The 20,016-nt window shown below is 35.5% G+C and overlaps 1 protein-coding gene across 1 annotated transcript in view; it reads left to right on the forward strand.

Annotated features, from left to right (window-relative positions):
* Positions 1-20,016, forward strand: part of LOC121419513 — a 331,043-nt gene that overhangs the window by 4,052 nt on the left and 306,975 nt on the right. The window contains exon 2 of the mRNA XM_041613966.1: positions 16,158-16,249. Within this exon, the coding sequence (XP_041469900.1) occupies positions 16,158-16,249 (92 nt within the window). The remainder of the gene's footprint in view (positions 1-16,157; positions 16,250-20,016) is intronic.

Consider the following 20,016-nt stretch of genomic DNA (forward strand, 5'->3'; position numbering starts at 1 on the left):
AACTGTTAAATCTTTCTGTTGGGAACATTCTGACTATCTCACTCTATCTGTCAATTTAACAGTGAAATTAGGTTTCTATGACATAAGCTGCATGGTAGAGTAGTTTCAGCATTATTCATTTATTGTTTTGAAATCTTCTTTTTGTATGTATTTTATTTTTTTCGGTAGATTTAAGTAAGTAGACTTAAATCTTGGTTGATTTTTATTTGCTTCATCTGATTTCACCGCTTCTTCAAATGATTTATTAATTTGTTGCTTTAAAAGGGTAACACTTTCAGTGTAGATAACACCAGAGAAATGTTGAAATCACACCAGTTTGGTTTGGAATTAAATGATGTTTTAACACTGACTCTGAGTGGTGTTACTTAAATAAATATCTGGTGTTAGCTGTTGTTGTTGTTATTTTGAGTAGGTAAACTAGTCAGTTTTGACTATTGTTGCCTTGTAAATTTGCTTTTTTTTCTCCCAAAACAGAATAATTTCTTTGTTGAATCTATATCAGTTAGAAAAATAAAGGAAAGAGAGGAAAGAAAAGTTCTTATGAAATCGTGCAAGACCATCTCTCCTGCCCTCTTGTGCAAGACCACCTCTCTAGCCCTCTCGTGCAAGATCACCTCTCTAGCCTAAAACCAAACTGGTGACGTTTGAACACTTCTCTTGTGTTTCCTGTAAAGATAATTGGCCAGTGTTCGAGTGACTCCAGCATATTGCAGTGTGAACATGACATAGTTTAGGTAGGTCTACCTGTCTGTTCACACTACTGACATGCTTGCAGTGACTCATGTAACTGAGCGTTACCCAGGCATTCTAATAGCTTTCATCCCAATTGTCATGTTGTTTTGGAGGTGTTCACATGGCTTTAATTTACATTGGATTAGGGCCTTGTATGAAAAACGAGTTGGAGAGAGGTAAATTGCTACTTGATCTACAAATGTTTTGTCTAAACTCCATATCAGGGAAAAAATTAATAATTTATTTTCCGGGGCTATTTTTGAGCTCACTAGCCCAAATATCCTAATTTGTGTTAAAGTTTACATTGGACCCTATATGAATTTCAGGGGCTCCATTTTAGTTTTCCAGGGCTCTTTAGGGCATTTCGGGGGCAAAATCGCCCCGAGCCCCCATGTATTTTTCCCCTGTTCCATATGGTCTGATCCAACATGGTCTGATTCGAGTTTAGAGGCCTACACCATCATTTTATGGTTAACATTTTGGCCTGCCATGTAGCCCATTTCCAGTTTTTTTCTATTTCTCATTTAGGCTGTATCCATTTTGTCTAACACCCGTTAATTAGAAAGGAGTTTATGAACCAAATTTTGATTTGACCAAGTGGTAAATAATGGGTAGGCAAAATTAGACCAGTGATATTTGGACCAAAATGGTAATTGGACCAAAATTGATTGTAAATCATATAGGTTATGTAGCCATAATGGTGTGTTGGTCTCATTTGCCACACTTGACCCAGGTGAGGTAAATGGGTACCTTGCCAGAACTATTCCTCGAAATGCTTTTAGTGCCTTATTGGCAGCTAGGTTAAAGTCAGGGTAAAACTCAGGTTTGGATGAAACCATGGTTTAAAGTTGTGGTTTAACTATGGAGAGCCAATGGGGGCACAAATCCCTAACAGTACCCATCCAATTTAATAACTCAAATGACACCCAAATTGTTCATAATTGTCTGGGAATGATAACTAAAGTATTTTGAAGTATCTTCTTCATCGTGAAAGCAAAAGGAAACAAAATAGTAAACATAAGAATTAAGAAATACATAATATAATCAGGATTATTGAATTTTTGGCTCCCCATATTTTAAGCACAGAGTTAGACCGTGGTTTAAGATAAACCTGACGTCAGAATACAGACCAATGAGTTTATACAATATAGCACTAGTAACATTTTTATTATACGTGAAACAAGAAAAAAATAGTGGACTGAAAAACAGAAAGGAAAGAGGTGTAGGAAAATAATACAATATGAGGCAATGTGAAAAGCTTTGTTTTCCATGGCAACAGGAACAAGAATACAAAAATATTAATATTGACTGACATGAAGTCAAGTCAAGGGAGACTTCAAAAGCTGCCCTCCAAGTAGGTGAAGTTTGTCTCAAGGGCAGTCAGTGAAAATAACTCTTTGCACACGGCCTAGTAAAAAAAAATGTCTTGAAATCACTCTTAAGGTGAAGGAATTAGGCTTTTAGGTTGATGGCTTAATATGGCTAATCCAAAGAGATTAGGATTGCAAGCAGCTGCTCCTTGATGTAATTAATCCATTTCATAATGGGATTATACAGGAACTCGGTAAAATGTATGTAATATGCTACTCTTATTTATTTCTGTCTGCATTGGCTGTATAATTTTTTTAGAATTAGCAGTTAAAGGAATATAGGCCTATTTGAATTGTAATGATTGTTCTTCATGTATGTGGAGTGAGGAAGTACATATCAAGTTGTTAGGTGAATGTATTGTAATATTTGAAAGTAAAATTTACATACCTCTCTTGTTGTTGCTGTTAATGTTATGCCTGGCAAGCCTTAGACAAACTCTCAACTTTGACTAAATCCTGTTTGAGTTGTCCCGTTGCTTGCTCAAGCTTTGCTTGACATAGCAACATATCAGTTCATTGTCTAATGAAATAGTATCCAATAGCCAATGAAAATGTCAGGGCAATGCAACACACAGTATAGTGTTGTTTAATAATGCTTGTTTTTCCTATACTGTTTACTACTTGAACTTTACAGTAGCTTTCTTGGTGCTATGTGAGACAAGACTCAGACAAATTTTCAGGTTCATAGAAACTTTTTGAAATAGTACTATGTTGAACTTGCAGTAATTGCTCTATTATTTCTTGAATTTTATGATTACCAGTGACTAAAACCTGTTTGGGATGACGTGATGATTGCTCAGGCTTTTTTGACATAGCAACAGATATATGTATACTAGATTATCACTTCATTATCATAAATGAAATAGAATCCAATATCAGATGAAAAGCCAGATCATGGAACTGTTGCAATACAAAGTAAATGATTTTTAAAGCTTGAGTATAAAACTGCTTACAGTGGTTACTCAACAGTTTGAATAAGTGTTTGGAAATTTGAATAACCATGCTTAATTTATTGATGATTGAATATTAGAATCAAACTTTTAAGATTCTAAAAACTTGTATAGAGTAACTGTTAAATAACTACATTTAATTTAGTAAACAATGTTGTATAAAAAAGGATCAAGGAACATTTTTACTACAAATTCATTATGTAAAACCTGGTGACCAGTTCCCCAAGTAAAAAAAAACCTTAATTAAATTTTATTTGAAAAACATCATTCCGTTCCGTGGAATTTTTCCTTTCTTTAAAGACTTGTATAGACCTCATTTGACAACGTAACTTCATACACCAATGTATCACTTTTCAAAGTACACTTGGCTAATACCCTTTAGTAACAACTCAGGTGTTTGCTGAAGTGCTTCAAAAGCCACTGAAAGTCACTTCCTTTCCTTTCCGACCCAGCTGTCTTTCTCACAACAATCGCTGTTTTTGTGACAACATAACAATGTCCCTTTGCTAAAATTATGGAAACCAATAAAGAAAGCTGAACCAATATTGAAACAACCAGGTCCCTACTGGTTCGATTTCGATATTGGCACACATTTGGCAGACACTGCATAAATGTATTTGATGTAAAAATGATTGAAATTGAGTTTGCTTTCTTTTCAGTATACAGAAGTTTCAATTCATAAAGAAATTGTTCTGTGGCTTGTTCTGGAAGCTTGGTTTCATTGTACAGACTTACCTATTTAATGGATACTTATGAATTCTTCTGAACGCAGTCCAAGGACTCAGTTTTCAGCTCCAAATTCTGTCTCCTCTTTAGGTTGGCCGGATCATTTCCTGGTGGGTCAGCGTCAAACCAATTTGAGACCTGTTTGCACGTTTTATAGCAAATTTCCTCATGATATTGCTGGGGTGCTCAACTGGTGTATCATTTGGCGATGAATTTGGGGGGGGGGGGGGTGTAGCTTCCCTATTATCTCCCAAATTTTCATGAGAAGGGTATTTCTTGTGGACCACAGTTGCAAATTGGACTGCTATAATTGGCCCCAGTGGATTAGTCTTCTGACTTTGAAACAGAGGGTCGTGGGTTCAAATCCCAGCCATGGCCTAAATTCCTTTGGCAAGAAATTTATCCACATTGTGCTGCACTCGACCCATGTGAGGTGAATGGGTACCTGGTAGGATTTATTCCTTGAATAATAGTGTCTATTAATATGGCGGCTCAGCTACAGTCAGAGAAATGATATATCAAGTATTAAAGCGCAGTTGAGTACATGCATATAATAAGTGCACTATATAAATGGACATATTATTATTTATGATGAATCAAACCTCTGGCCCACAATTTGGCAGAATTTATCATTAATGTTAGAAATGCTGTTTGCTCAGGCAGTTCCAAAGTTGCAAGCTTCTAAAGTCATGGCTTCATCTCAAACTTCAGCTTCCTCAAAACATTCATCCCCATTGCCTAGAATGCTATGGGGTCCATTTGTACAAATAAATAAATTGATCAATTCTATAGCATCATTTAACCCTCTTTGACCTCAGCGAGCGCTGTGGTCCTCATCGAGAGACGACCTATAGCATGTACTTGTGATGTTCACATCTGGGGCTCGTAACACAAAGCTTAGCAATGATCATAGAACATTTTTTCTACGATTGATTCCATTGACTTCAGTGCACAATCAATCATAGAAATCAAGCGTACAATCAATCGCTAACCTTTGTGTCACAGGAACCAAGTTTAAAAAGTAATAGAATGTAACATCTTAATTATATATTTTTTTCAAATAATATGTTATTTTGAGTGTTATTCATCTCGATAATGGCAATTAAAACTAATCAAAACACTCTTCCCAAGGCTCAAACCTAACATCTTAACTGTAGATTTTAAACAACCAGTTTCATTAAAAATTTTGAAGTCAAAATCAAGCCATTATGTTTTAAATATCGACATACCCCCTTTACATTGTAGTTTAGTAATTTTATTTTTATTATAAAATCTATATATTATGTTATAGAGTCAGTGAATACTTGTTTCTTTCTTGCTGTCACTCTCATACTTTAATAAATCAGATATATGTAATTTATTGCTATTAAGACATGACTCTTTGTATATAGGCCCTGTATTCTATATTTCATGGATTTTTATGAGCAAATGAATTGATATTTGAATATGATTAAGACTGGGAGAAAGTTATTAACCTTGACTTTGCCACATGTGGTTCTTACAAAATGCAGAGGTAGAAATAATGGAAAGACTCTAAAGGTCAAAATAAAGAAGAGGCAAAGTGAGAAGAAGGGAAAAGAACAATAAAAGGGAGAGAGAGAGAGAAAGAAATGAGAGAATTGATAAGTTAATTTTCCAAGGAATTAACAACTTCCATAGCACTGATTAACATGCACTTTAGCTTCTTGAGCATAGAATGTTACATAAGAAAAGTAACAAATGTGTAGAATGTCAGACAGAAGGTGTCATTGGAGTTCAACATGTGATAATTGATGGGGGCTGCGAATATGAGTCAAGATTACTCAAAGAGTCATGTAATGTACATCTGCTTCAATACCTGTCTGTTGTTCAAGTTAGTGAACAATTATTTTACAGTGACATAATAATCAGAAAATGTTTAAAGCTTCAGTTTGGAATATTTTTTTTAAACAAGTTTGCAAAGGAAGAAAAGGTAAGATGAGGGGGGGGGGGCTGCTCAATTTCAAAGAGTTTTTTTTTTAAACCTCCAAATTCTTGTAATGAAAAAAAGTAAGCATAATCTTCCTCCAATGACAAAACCATCATAAACTCTCACTGAACGATATTATAGAAAAAGTAGGGGGTAAACAAATGATAATTTAAACAAACCAAAAATCTATTGTTTGAGGGAAGATGATGCTGGAGAGGGGCATGTTTTTTAATGCGCTGTGAACTTTTGATGAAATATGACAGGAGTTTAGGATTATCAGGACGGGCGGTCATAAAAATAGTGCGGATTATTTTCGGAGTTTGTGAATGCAATTTTTATTGAATTATCCGCATTACTCTTAGGCGGCTAATTGGAGGATGGGTTTATGAAAAGGGTATTTAGACAAATAAAAAGTTGTTTAAAATTGGCACAACCTTACGTCTACAAGACTTTAATAATGTGTGCATCCGATAATCATTGCAGATAATCATAAACATAGATGGTTATAATTCACAGAGTAAAATTGTTTAAACTTTATGCAACTCTGTTAACTATGTGAACCATAACAGAAGTTTTTTAACAGCTTAAGCAATCATGCTTAATGTATTGGGAATTAAATATTAGAAATTAAACTAAAACTGTTTAAACAGCTATTGTAAACTTCATATAGTAAACAGCATTGTATATAATGAAAATTAACATTTTACTGTGTAAAAAATGATGTTCGATTGTTCAGTTTTTGATAAAGTTTTCTCCATGTATTTTAAAATTTTTGCAACATTCTTTTTTGATATATCCCCTTAAGGCATGTTTACATTTACATAAAATAGCGTATCTATCAATGAGGCCCTAGTCTGATGCGATGTGACAGGGAGGGGGTTAGAACGCTCCTATCTGACGACCTACGGCTTCCTGTTCCAGACATCTTCCCAAGAAAAAAAAAGGTTCACAGAATATTCCTCCAAATTCTTTACTTTGGTGTTTCCATGCTGTCGTACAGAATAGCAGGTTAAATGTATAGAGAATTATGCAAGCCTTTTTTCAAACTCAACACCTTTTTTCAAAATTTTATGGAGCATGCAGGAATGAGCAGTCATGATGATGTCCTGTAACCTTGTACAATTCTTGAAAAAAAATACTGTTCATAGAATAGCATTGTTTTCTGATATATGAAGTAGAACCTACTCTATCCAAAGATACCACATACATACATCAATGCCATACTACCTTCGTCTAAAAAAGAAATGAGAAGTGAATTTTGATATTATACCATTATTCTGATAGGTACCTGTCTTTGGATTAAGTTATGAATTTGAATTTAAACATCATTGTTATAAGCAAACATCACATAGCAAAAACTGTGGTGTTAACCGGTGTACATAGAGGACCACACCAGTTATTTCACACCGGTGTTAAATTGGTGGTGTTAGTGTTTGCGAAAATAGCATAGTTACTTAAAGTTATCATATGCGCTAATGTGATCAAACACATTCAGAGCAGCATGGTATTTGTATATGCTCATACTGTGGATGGAAGACGATCGATCCCCTTTGAAAATGGGGGTAAAGTCTTGATAAGATGCTGGCATGTGTTTCCTGTGCGACTGCAGGGGGGTGTATGAATGTCATCCTAGACTCCCTTGGCAAGGGGGCTGGGGTATCCCGTCAAAATTCAACCATGACTGATGATGTACGACCCAAGTTAAAGGGGAAGCTCAACCTGACAAAAAGTTTATTGTAAAAAATAATAAAAAGATATTGGCAAAGGTTTGAAGAAAATCCATTAAATAATAAAAAAAGTTATTAGAATTTTGATTATTTCATTTGTGACGTCATATGTGAGCAGCTTTCTTACTTATCGTATGGTACAAAATATCAGTGAAATGTCATTTTCTCATGAAATTGAAAAGAGTTTTATAGTTAGAATATCTATCTATATTATTTCACACCCTCTCCTCAAAAGAAAATAAAAAATAAGTTAGAACGAACCATCAAAATATGAAATTAATATTACATAAAACATGGGGCAGCTGCTTGTTTATGATGTCACAAATAAAAAAACTTGAAATTCTAATGACTTTCTTAATCTTTAATGGATTTTCCCCAAACCTCCACAAATATTTGTATTATTTTTTCTGCTATTTTTACAACAAAGTTTTCGTCAGGATGAACTTCCCCTTTAAAGGCAAATTATAGAATTATAAAATCATACCTTGAAGTCGGCTTAGATAATGATAATCAAACATGCTTATATTGTGCATAACAATGACATGATTAGAAGTCTCTAACATTATGTGTAGCATATAATAACCCTGGATTCAGCTGAGCCTTGTTACCTATGTAGCGTTTGAAGGAATAAAATTCCTACCAGGTACCCATTTTCCTCACCTGGGTTGAGTGCGGCACAGTGTGGATGAATGTCTTGAGACAAAAGTGATAATAAACTTATTTGCCCGTCTACAACCATTCAGGTGACCAATTTATTTATTTTGAAAGGGTTTGTGCAACTTTCATGGGGTGTTTGATCCTCATTGCATTGGTTATTCAGTAAAAGCCATCGCATATAGTCAAACAAGATATTGGTGACAAACAAATATAAAGGGAAAACAATAAATATCTTAAATTTATGCCAATTATCTTTTGATTTTTAGCCATTAACTTACATTACAGTTTCCCGCTCGATGATTTATTGATAAGACCATGCTACGTTGGTAACAATTCAATTTCAATTGATTCAGACTTAATAAATAGAAAAAAAGATTATTCAGTTCATGACAGCAAAATGGTTAGTCTACCCCTAAAAAATAAGGCTTAAGCAAGAACAAAACCTCATTAATAAAAGATATAGGTAGAGAGAGCTACAACATAGCCTAAATTTGTTTTAAGTTCACGTGAGATAAAAGTGGATAATACACTTTATATTAGGATGACTGAAGATATGAAGGAAGTTATAGTCAGCGAAGCAGACCTCCATTTCCTCCCAAGAGAATATATGTATTTCAGAAGCCGAACAGGTTAACCCATATACTACCGTAAATGATAAGGTAAAAATGAATCTTTTTGCACATTGGTTTAATGAAAGTAATGCAACTGAAGAAATGTCATGATTGTTATTTTCTCATTCGTAAACAACCCCAGCTGAAGGGAATTTGCGAGGAGTAATCTGTTCTACTTGGCCATCTTTTGATTTTTATTTACTGCCAAATCTCGATCCTTGATACTTTTTCAAGTATAAGGATTAGTAGTAGGAAAAATAAACATTAAGACCTCTAAAGAAATAGAGGTTTGGGTAAATTAAGCTGTTTTAAACATGTAGAGGTTTTTGAAAAAGGATTTTAATGATAATGATGTCAATGATGACGACTGGCTATTATCATATTAAAAAAAAAGAAAATTCCAGGGGAGGGTTTTGCAAACATAGTGACATAACTTTGAATGAAATTATTATGAAAGTCACTATTGGAAATACCACTACTTCTTTCAGATATATTTGTTGTTACAAAAATTATTATAGATATTTTGTTCTTACAAATGTTTATTAGAAGTATTTTGTGATTTGAATGTGGAAACCAAATTTCCTTGTAATTATGTTTACTGAAAAAAAAAATACCTTGTGTGTTTTTTACATGCTTATCTGATGCATATTATAAGGAGGGATTGACGAAACCAGCTATTCATACATGTCTGCATCAACAGGTGTGCATTATGTTTGTTGCCATTTTGGCATAGTGTAATATTTTCATCGCTTCCAAACAAATGAGTCATTTGGAACAGAACAAAATCCCCTTGGGAACTGTTATCTAGATTACTCATTCAATTACTATATTTCAAGGATTACTCGGACACCTGGACACCTGGGGCCAGTCTTCAAAGACTTACAATTGATCCAATCAATCGCAACTATGGAAAGCCAGCAATGTCAACATATAAAATGCATGTTTGCTCAATTTTCTTTCTAGATTATGAATGTACATGTATATCCATAAATTCATTGATTTCTTGACAGTTTGGTGTGTTCTCCTTTGTTTACAAAGGACATTTCGCACATTTCCTGTAGAAAAAACTATGTCACTGATGGATTTCCATAGAGTTACGATTGATTGGAAACCTTACACTCTAAAAACACTGAGTAAAATTCTACCCAATATTGAGTAAAAAGGGAACATGCATGTTTGCCGGGTTTTTTTTACTCCATAATGGGCTATTTCAACGTAACATTGCGTAAAATTTACAACATATTTGGTATCTTTTTACCCAACCAACATGCATGTTCCCATTTTACCCAATATTGGATAAACCATTTTTAGAGTGTAGTTGAGTTAAGAAATATAGTTCCTCTCTTTTGCCTTTTTTTGTGCAGAGTTATTTTCAACCTTGTCTTATTAAACTTGTGTTGTGTTAATTTTGAAAATTTGTTCTGGAAAAACAATGGGAATCTGCAGTGTCTAACATATGTGAGGTGACAATGCGGCAAATACTGTTAATTCCGGAATTTATCAACTCACTCACTCGCTCACTCATTCATTTGTTTGTTAGTTTGTTCAGTCATCAATGAATTTTATTTCTTGTTTTTATTTATCTATTTATTTATATGAATTGATTATATGTATTGTTATTTTATCATTATTATCACTATTATGATTATGATTTTTATTATAATCATTATTATTATTGCTATTGTAAAAAATGGGGACGGTGGTTATACTCCGATGTGAAGATACAATTGAAGCAGAATGCTGGGGGAATGTATGGAGTTACTCCAAGGGTCTTCATTTTCCTTCATTCTCCTTTCTACTATATATCCGTTTCAACTTTTTACCATTCCACACAAATTTGATGGACAAATTGTCATATCTTGACAGCGACATGAGGAAAGAAAGTACTATTCCTTTATCACAGAATCAACAACAGGATCAGCAGGGAAATGTTTGTTTAGAGAAGAAAACAAAAATGATAACAATAACATTATGGTTTTTGCCCTGAGTAGGAGGAATCCAAATATTAATGTTTCCTTTAAGATCAACAGAGGAAGGAAGGACTTCCTTGATGAATTCATATGATTGACAAACACTGCCTCAAAAAAAGCGAAATGTCAAAATCTTTCTAAAATTGTCTCCTTCGTACAGGTGAATTTAAAGGGGGACATCTATCATGATATAATGATATATAATATGTTAAAATTGACCAACAATAACCATTACAAGTACTTGTTTGAATGCAGAGGAAATTAAGCAAGAGCTTAAAAAATAAAGAGAAAACAAGGTTTGAAGTTTGGGGTTCACTCAAGCATGAGATGTGCATACTGTGTAAACTCAGTAAAACTTCCAAGCAGTCCGACAAAGTATGTCCAAGAAGCTCTTGTAGGCCTTTTCTTTTATTCAACTTCATGACTTCAAATTTTCACTGTATGAAGAAGAATTGTTCTTTCAGATAAGCTATTTTGATAATTTTTGTTTTTGAAGACCAATTTACTATTTTGGCTATTTACAGAGAAACAGTTTTTACCTAACCCTAACATGTCACCATTAATACACTTTTCAAATTACAGAATTTCTCTTAATACCAAAGAGCATTGTTATGCTTGTAAACTGGGTGTGAGTTCATCAGCATGGTTTAATGACTGGCATGGAGACACAAGAGTTTATAAGTGAAGGATATCCTACTGATTGTACACATGGCATCTATTCCATCGTCTATTAGACATCCTCTGCCCTCTCTCGCTAGAATTCACACAGAGGTGTGAAGTGGTCTCTACTAACCCTTAGTTTAGGCGAGAAGTTCATCATGATTGGTTGATGAGCCCTTTTATATTTGTAGTTCCCATCATGGCACAGATACCATAGTTGGCGTTCCTCTTTTCTCTTACTTGTATTCACACAATGGTGTGAAGTGGTCTCTAAACCTTATTATTCATTCTAAAGATTCATCTCTAGGGGTCCGTTACCATGGAAACCTTGATTATGATTTGCCGACGAGCCCTTTTACATTGGTAGTTACCATCACGGCACAGATACCATAGTTGGCCTTCCTCTTCTCTCGTGAACTTGAATTTACACAGGGGGTGTGAAGTTGTCTCTGATCGTTTAATTCATGCTAAAAGTTCACATCCAGATTAAGAAGTCAAGTGATGTGAAGGAGTTTTCGCACGGTAATGCAGAACGCTTTCAAGGACATAGAAAATGTATTGACAAGTACCCATAATGACAAAGAGCAACCAAGAAGTCTTTGTCAAAAATCAAAGAATCAAAACATCAGTTTCATTCATATATATGTTCCATTTTTTGTCAGCTCAGAAACTTAGGACGAAACTGCTCTTCTGGTTCACCAAGTTTTGACAAAGACCTCCAGCTGTTCATTGTCATTTGATGGGCATTTTCTATACATTTACTGTGTTCTTGAATGTGGTCTTTGTTGCAGTGTGAAAACTCCTTTTGTTGGGCTTTGAAATGCAAACACAAGACTCAGTCAAATTCGTTGTTGTATTCGCCTCTTGTCAAAGACACTGAACAGGAACTAATCAACATCGTTTCTTCATATTTGCAATCCATTATTACCTTTGTGTTATGCCAAAGAACAATAGCCAATCAAATTCATTGTTGTATGTGCCTCTTGCCAAAACACTTTCCACGAACCAATCAGCTTTGTTAATTCATTTTATGCAATCCATTATAGCCTAGGTGTTGTAATGCCAAATGGCAACATTTGGCTAATCAAATCTATAGGCCCCTTTGGTCCAAAAACGCTGACCCTTTCCACCAAAGGCAGAATCAAAGGAAAAAAAAATTGATGGGGTACATAAGGTTTCAGAGGTTGTACATGTATGAACAAAATCTGGAATGTAGGGTGTTCATGTGAATTCTCTTTGATCATGTTATAAATAACATTGGGTGGAGTGTTTAATGTGACATGTGTTGTCATTAAGGAAACATGGTACTCTGATTTTTGATGAGAGGGAGGGAGAGAGATGGAGAGAGAGGGGGGGGGGGTAGTTGCATGTAGATAGAGCGAGGAATAGTGATACAGAAAGATAAGTTGAGGGGTTGATATGGGGGTCAAGAAAGTTGGAGAATGGATGGTGCCTGGAATAATTCAGGTATGTTGTAGGCCTACTGTATAGTTATATTTTTTGGGGTTAAATTTTGTTCAGCTGTTGGCCTGTTACCATGGCGAAGTGTCACACTGTGATTTTAAACCTTCTCTGCTCTTTCCTGATGCTTCAACAGGAATCATCTGAAATAATTCAATTATTCATGGGCAATTTAAGGACCAGTGATCTAAACTGAAGGCATTTCCTTAATGGTTTGGTCACATCTGGTTGAAGTTCCCATTGCATTACAGTGGTTTCTGCATTACGTCTACATGTATATTCCATCATAATTTTGTGTATTATTAGAGATATGCAATGATATGCAGGAGTTCCACTCCCTGGGGAGAATTGCACTGTTGGAACAGCATCACACTTGCCATTAAAAAAATAATGCTTGTCACCATCTCCACTCCCGGGGGAGTATTGTACTGCTAGTACATTATTCATATAGGCACACAGTTTCCCTTTAAATCAGTTCCATGAAGCGAATCAATAAGAACAGCTTTTATGTTCATCATCACTTCCACTCCCTGGGGAGTATTGTACTGCTATAGCATCATTTTATTAAGCATACAGCTTCCTTTAAATAAGTATCCTGCAGGCAACTCACCTTCACTCTGTGGGGAGTATTTTAATGTAGGAGCATCATCGCATGAAGCATTCAGCTCCATTTAAATAAATCTCCTGTGGTAGCTCTAATAAGAAAGACTCTATCCAAACAATGTTCATCTGCACCACATCCACTCCATGGGGAGTATTTTACTGCCATGGCACCATTCTTATCAGACATGCGATTCCCTTTAAATCAATCTCCTACGGTAGATCTGTTAAGACAATCTCCTTGGCGAACGTGGAGTTGACGCTAATCGTGGCATGTGTTTCTTCGCTAGATGTTAATTCTCGACATAGCTTTAGATATTTAAAACAAGTTCACTTTCCCCAAGCGTCAATCCACACATCTGAATATCACTCCCCTGCTAAAATTAGTCTTTCTGTTGAGACTCAAGTGGGAAGCAAGATCTGCGGTTCCATCTGCGGCTCTGGCAACCAATGCTTTTAAAAGGAGAAGAAAACTTTTGAAACCAGTATAAAGAAATGGATTAGTGAATGTTTGCAAGAATTTGAACAAGCGAAAAATTATGCGAATTAAAATGTTGAGGTTGGTAATTTTGTGGAGATCCTCTGAAAGGCAATGTGACCAAGATATGTCATGTTACTGTCATTAACAACTTGAGATTCCCTATATTGGGCAATAAAGCCTATAAAAAATTATGTTTTGGGTTATTATAATGATACTAATACTATGATACTACTACTAAGTAATCCATGAGATATTTTATGAAAATTCCATCTCTCATTTTTCCATAAATAGAAAGCCTACTCTATTGATAGACTTGATAGAAAAGACAATTCTAAGTAAAATATGTATGAAAATAATGGGGAAGTCGTTGATACTTCACACATCTTGGTCCTACACAGTAAAAACGCTGTTTAAGATTTTATACAACACTGTTTACTAGATGAACCTTACAGTATTTGTTTAACAGTTTGAACAATCATGTTTATTTAGTGTAGATTAGATATTGAAAATTAAACTTTGTTGCTTAAGATTTAAGCACTTGTTTAAATTGTTTAATCAATTACTGTAAGGTTCATATAGTAAACAGCGTTGTATAATTTTTTTTTTTTACTGTGTATTGCCAATAGGGGGATGCCCATAGTGATCTTAACATTCAAATACTCGGTCAAAAATCCTGTCATTTATTTCACTTTTCTCATACTTATTTTATCTGTTTCTGTGTTTATACAATTTGACTGGTTTTAAGGATTTCTGTCCCATTTAAAGACACCATTTAACCATCTGGAGAATGTGCATGTAAGGGTCTGGAAAAATGGAAATGTGTGTTACATAATCAGTCTCCAGTGGGTTAAAGCGGCTCAACCGGAGGTTCATCTTTACTATTTGAAGGTATAATTCTGAAACTTTCAAACATTACCTCAAAACATTTCTCTTCAATTCTTCTTAATTTCTGTTATAATTTCCTAAAAAGTACCTTGAGCACTCTACAGAGTGGATTTGGCACGAGATAAGTCTAATTATTATTATTATTAAATGGGATAATCATTACCCCAACTTCATATCAGAGGAATTTGAATAGCCTTAACCTGTCAACATCAAATTACATCTAAAAGCTTTTCTTCTTGTTAGCCTATCAGGGGTCCCTTTCACAAAGCCATTTATAAGTTATGAATGACTCTACAAACTACTGGTAACCCTTTTTTGTGCTCTAGGGAGCTGACTTGACACCTAAGAATGTGTTCCAGTCATTCGTAAAGCCGTTTCTAACTTTGCAAGCAGCTTTGTGAGACTCTACCCTGGTTCGATATGGTCTATTCATTATAGGCCTAATTGAGATCCCAACTTTCTGATCAAGTTCATGAACTGACTTGGTGGAAATGATACATCCATCATTTGATACGGGAAAGCAAAGAAAGGAGAGAGAGAGAGAGAGGGAAGGGTAAATTGCCTATCCGTCTACTGCAAACTTGCCCACTCACCACATGGTATACTTTCATTTAGTTTAATGCCATTCCGTGCAACGTTTCGTTTAGCAGCCATTTGGTCCAATAACCATTTAATCCAATCATCACTTTGTCTAATCACCATTTGGTCTATGACCATTTCGCCTTATAATCATTTGGTCTAATATCCATTTCGATTCCATTCATTTTCCACAATTAACATAAGTCCAATTAGACCAAATGGTATATACTAAATGGCTATTGGACCAACTGGTTATTAGACGAGTTGACAATTGGACGAATTAGCGTTAGCCGAAATTGGAAATAAACCGAGGGAAAGATAGGAGAGGGGGGAGAAGAGAGGGGGAGAGGGGAGAGGTGAGATTTGAGGGGGTGAAGAGAAGGGGGAGAGTAAAATGAAAAAAAATGGGCACATAAACAAGGTGATGCAGGTTGAAAAGACAAGAAGATTAAATCATTTCGCAAACAATGCATTCTGTAGAAAGAAAAGCAGAATTACAGCCTACATACCTGTGTACAGAATAGCAAACTCAAAATGCTTTTCATTCTGATTTTGTCAAAATATTTTTGCAGCATTGACCCAAAGATATCGATTTCACTTTTGATTATGGGAACAAACAGAAAAATTTCAAGTCTTTTAGAGCAAATATATTTCATGCATAATTGGACACATGTGCACAATATTGTAATATTGATAAGAGATTATTTGAGCATTTTTTTTTCCATTTTTGCAAATATTTAGTAACAATATATGATATTGAATTTATTTTGACTATATTTTCTTATTTTTTATTATTTCAGAGGACCTCACGTTTGTAGATCGGCGACGACGGGTCAAACTACATGTTGTCCAGGCTGGACAGTCAACAGAGGGAGCAGACAATGTATACAACGTAAGTAATATCACCACCCCCTTGTCATGCCAACGAAACCTACTCCAGGGCCCCTGCCTTACAAAGAGTTACGATTGATCCAATCAACCACAACTATGGAAAGCCAGCAACGTAAACATATAAGACACATGTTTGTTCAAAATATTTTCTAGATATGATGTATGTTCATGCATTTATAGTTTTCTTGAAAATTCAGTGTGCTTCGAGATCTCTTTGCTAAACAAATGAAATTTTGCAAATGTGCTGATAACAAAATTATAACATTGTTGGATTTCCATATACTTGAGGTTGATTGGATAAATTATAATACTTTGGGGCCATCTGCACCATCTCGAGTTTTCAAATTAGCGCACTATTTCTGATCCGGTAAAGTATTCCGATCTGAACAATCTCGAGATTATTTGCAATGGAGACGCAATTATCTCGCTAGTTCGTAGGATTAATCTCGAGATTGCAATCCCAAGCCAACTTGGGATTATTTGCAAAATAGCGCGCTATTGCACTTTGTAAGTCGAATAGAAACATCTGGGACCTTTTTTTGTTTGAAATAATCCATTTGTTGCATGGTGGCGATGAACATTGTGATCATGTGAGAAATTGATAAATCACAACTCTTTGTAAGATGGGGTCCTGACTGACCAAAGCTATGATGTTATTTCCAATGGCATCTCATTGGTCGGTTTGGAGGCGGTTTCGTTGGTGTGACTAGCATTAGTTGGAACAGGGAGGTCTGGTTTGATGAGGACGAGGAGGGGGGAGGGGGAACGGGGATTGGTAAGGAAGGCATAGAAGGAGGGGAGGAGGGGTAGGTAGAGCCTAGGGAGGGAGAAGAAGGAATAGATGAGGGAGGAGAGGGAGGGGGAAAATAGGGGAGAGAGGGAGAGGCTGAATAGAGGGAAGGAGTAGAGAGTGATGGAGGGAGGTGGGAGGGGGGGTACGGAGGGGAGAAAGAGGGGAAAGTTCAAGCTGATCGAGGGAGTGAAGGAGGGCCGAGGAGGGAGGGATGGGAGGGAGGGAGGGAGGGGGAGAGTGAGCTGAGGGAAGGGGTAGAAAGAGGGGAGTGAGAAAAGAGAAAGAGGGAGAGATGGGGAGCTTGAGGTAGAGTAGATAGAGGAGAGGAAGGGAAGAGAAAGAAGGAGGGGAGAGTAAGCTGAGAGAAGGGGTAGAAAGAGGGAGGAGACATTTGGAGGGAAAAAAAACAGGGAGAGGTAGGATAAATGTGGAAGAAAAAGATGAAGGAGTGGGGAAAAGGGAGGATGAGAATGACAAGGGAAGGAAAACAGGGAAGAGAGAGTCATGTAAAACAATGCTGGAAATGACAGTTATCTTTTTATAAAAAATCTTTTCTAGAATCCAGGTGATATATATCATACATGCTATGTAGTCAGGAAGTTCCACAGATGGGAAGACTATTGTCTACACCCGAATCCTAGGGCATGCAACTCGTCACATTATCACAATGTTCTTCATCACCACACAACAAATGGTTTACTTTAAACATAAAGTCACAGATGTTTCTTTTCGACTTACAAAGTGCAATTTAGGAAAAAAGTATTAAAGCTAATCGTTGACACACTGTTTTCGTTCATGATCTTGAAGGACAAGTCCACTCCAACAAAAAGTTGATTTGAATAAAAAGAGAAAAATCCAACAAGCATAACACTGAAAATGTCATCAAAATCGGACGTAAAATGAGAAAGTTATGACATTTGAAAGTTTCGCTTAATTTCACAAAACAGTTATACACATCCTGGTCCATGGGTATACAAATGAGGAGACTGATGACGTCATCCACTCACTATTTCTTTTGTATGAAATATTCTAATTTTCTCCTCATTGTCAAGTGAAACGATTAATTCCTCTCTGAATTTGTGGAATTAGCATTGTTTACTACTATAAGGTTCAGTTAAGTCGGTCTTTATTGTCATATCTGTAAATTTTTTTTTTTTTATAATTCAACCAATAAAAAACAAAAGAAATAGTAAGTGATGGACGTCATTGACTGACCATTTGCATGACACTGAGTTGTGATTGATCAGATCAATAGCAACTCTTTCTAAGATAGGGTCCTGGTTCTAGACAGTTTAGCCAGTGTAAGGCCACGCACAATCAGCAAACCATTTTACAAATTTTATTTCTTGATTTGAAGAATTCAGTTTGTGATATCAAGAATATTTTTTGATCACATGAAATGGGTTCATTGACAAATCGGATTGATGTACATTCATAATTTTGCAAATAGTTTGCATTATTTTTTACAAGTGCAAATAGTGTAGCTTATTATGGTAACTCAGAGCAGGTCTGTCATTGACACATCTAAGCTGCATCTGAGCCGCATCCGATCGGCATCTACAAATTTATGAAAGGGGTATAGCTTCCAAAAGATTTTATTGCCCTGTGGATGTGTCTCCTATACCTTTCCCTTAGGAGGCTGCATGAGCATAAATGTCAAGAGGTAGTGAAATTAGGATGCGGAAATTTCATCCTCCTTTTCACAAAACTTTTTTAAAACACTGACTTGTCTTGGAACGACTAAATCTCCTGCAAATATGTCTTAAAGGTATTGTTTAACTTTGTGAGCAGCCGATTTAAAAAATTCTCAAACCAAGATGAAACATGTGTACCAGTGCATTAGAACTAATAAACCCTGAAAACAACCATTATTGAGAATGAAAAGCTAAAACTACAAGGCAAACCCTGATTTTGTAAATAGGCGTCTTATAGACGCCTAAATAGTACACATAACTGTATGGGATGAAATTAAGATGGTGTTTCCGGTCACGTTATATTTCAATTTTTGAAGCACTAAATAATTATTTTTGAACGCAATTTTTTCTGTGCTTCATTTTTGTAAAATAACCTAGACACAGGTGACAGGTGTGACCTTCTAGCTCAGATTTTTTAAAAGTCAAACCAATGTTAACCAATCACTTTAAAGGCTATACACGTTGTATGTCTGACTTTAAAATAGATTTTCTGTAAGTTTTAATTTCATGGTTAAAAATTGAAGTGTTTTAAAGAATTTGCTCCACATTGTTTTGCACTTAATCCAAGTCAGGTGAATAGGTACCTGGCAAGATTAATTCCTTAAATGCATTAAGCACTGGAAGCGGCAGATTGAGCTAATGTTTTTTAGATTAGTATTTAGCATGTCTTTGGATAATAATCATACACAGTTCTTGCATATATAGCACAAACAGTATGATTTAACGTCCCTATGAACTCTAAAAGACTAGGACATTATCATTAACCCAGTTTTTATCCTGACAGCCTTTTACTGCGTGGAAGAATTCGAGGAATATATTTTGCTTGGCCCCCATAAATTACCTCACCTGGGTTGAGAGCAGCACAGCTAGGATAAATCCCTTGCTCAAGGAAATGAACACTATGGCCCATATTCTTAAGTCAGGTTTAACTTCAGACCACAGTCTAACTATGTGCTAAAATTATGAAGAGTCAAAAATTCTGTTTATATTGTATATTTCCTATGTTTACTATTTTGTTTCATTTTGCTTTCATAATGAAGGAAAATACTTCAGTTATCATTTCCAGACAATTACCAACAATATGGGTGCAAAGTGAGTTAATGAATTGAATGTGTACTGTACTGTAAGGGAAGTCAACTCCAATTGGCTCTCCATAGTTTAACCACAACTTTAAACCAGGGTTTAATTTCAACCCGAGTTCAGAATACGGGCCTACAGTAGGGACGTCTGCGCCATCCCAAGTTCTCAAATTAGCGCGCTATTTCTGATCCGGCAAATTAT

Source organism: Lytechinus variegatus, chromosome 8, assembly GCF_018143015.1.
Source record: "Lytechinus variegatus isolate NC3 chromosome 8, Lvar_3.0, whole genome shotgun sequence".
In the NCBI taxonomy this organism is placed as follows: Eukaryota; Metazoa; Echinodermata; class Echinoidea; order Temnopleuroida; family Toxopneustidae; genus Lytechinus; species Lytechinus variegatus.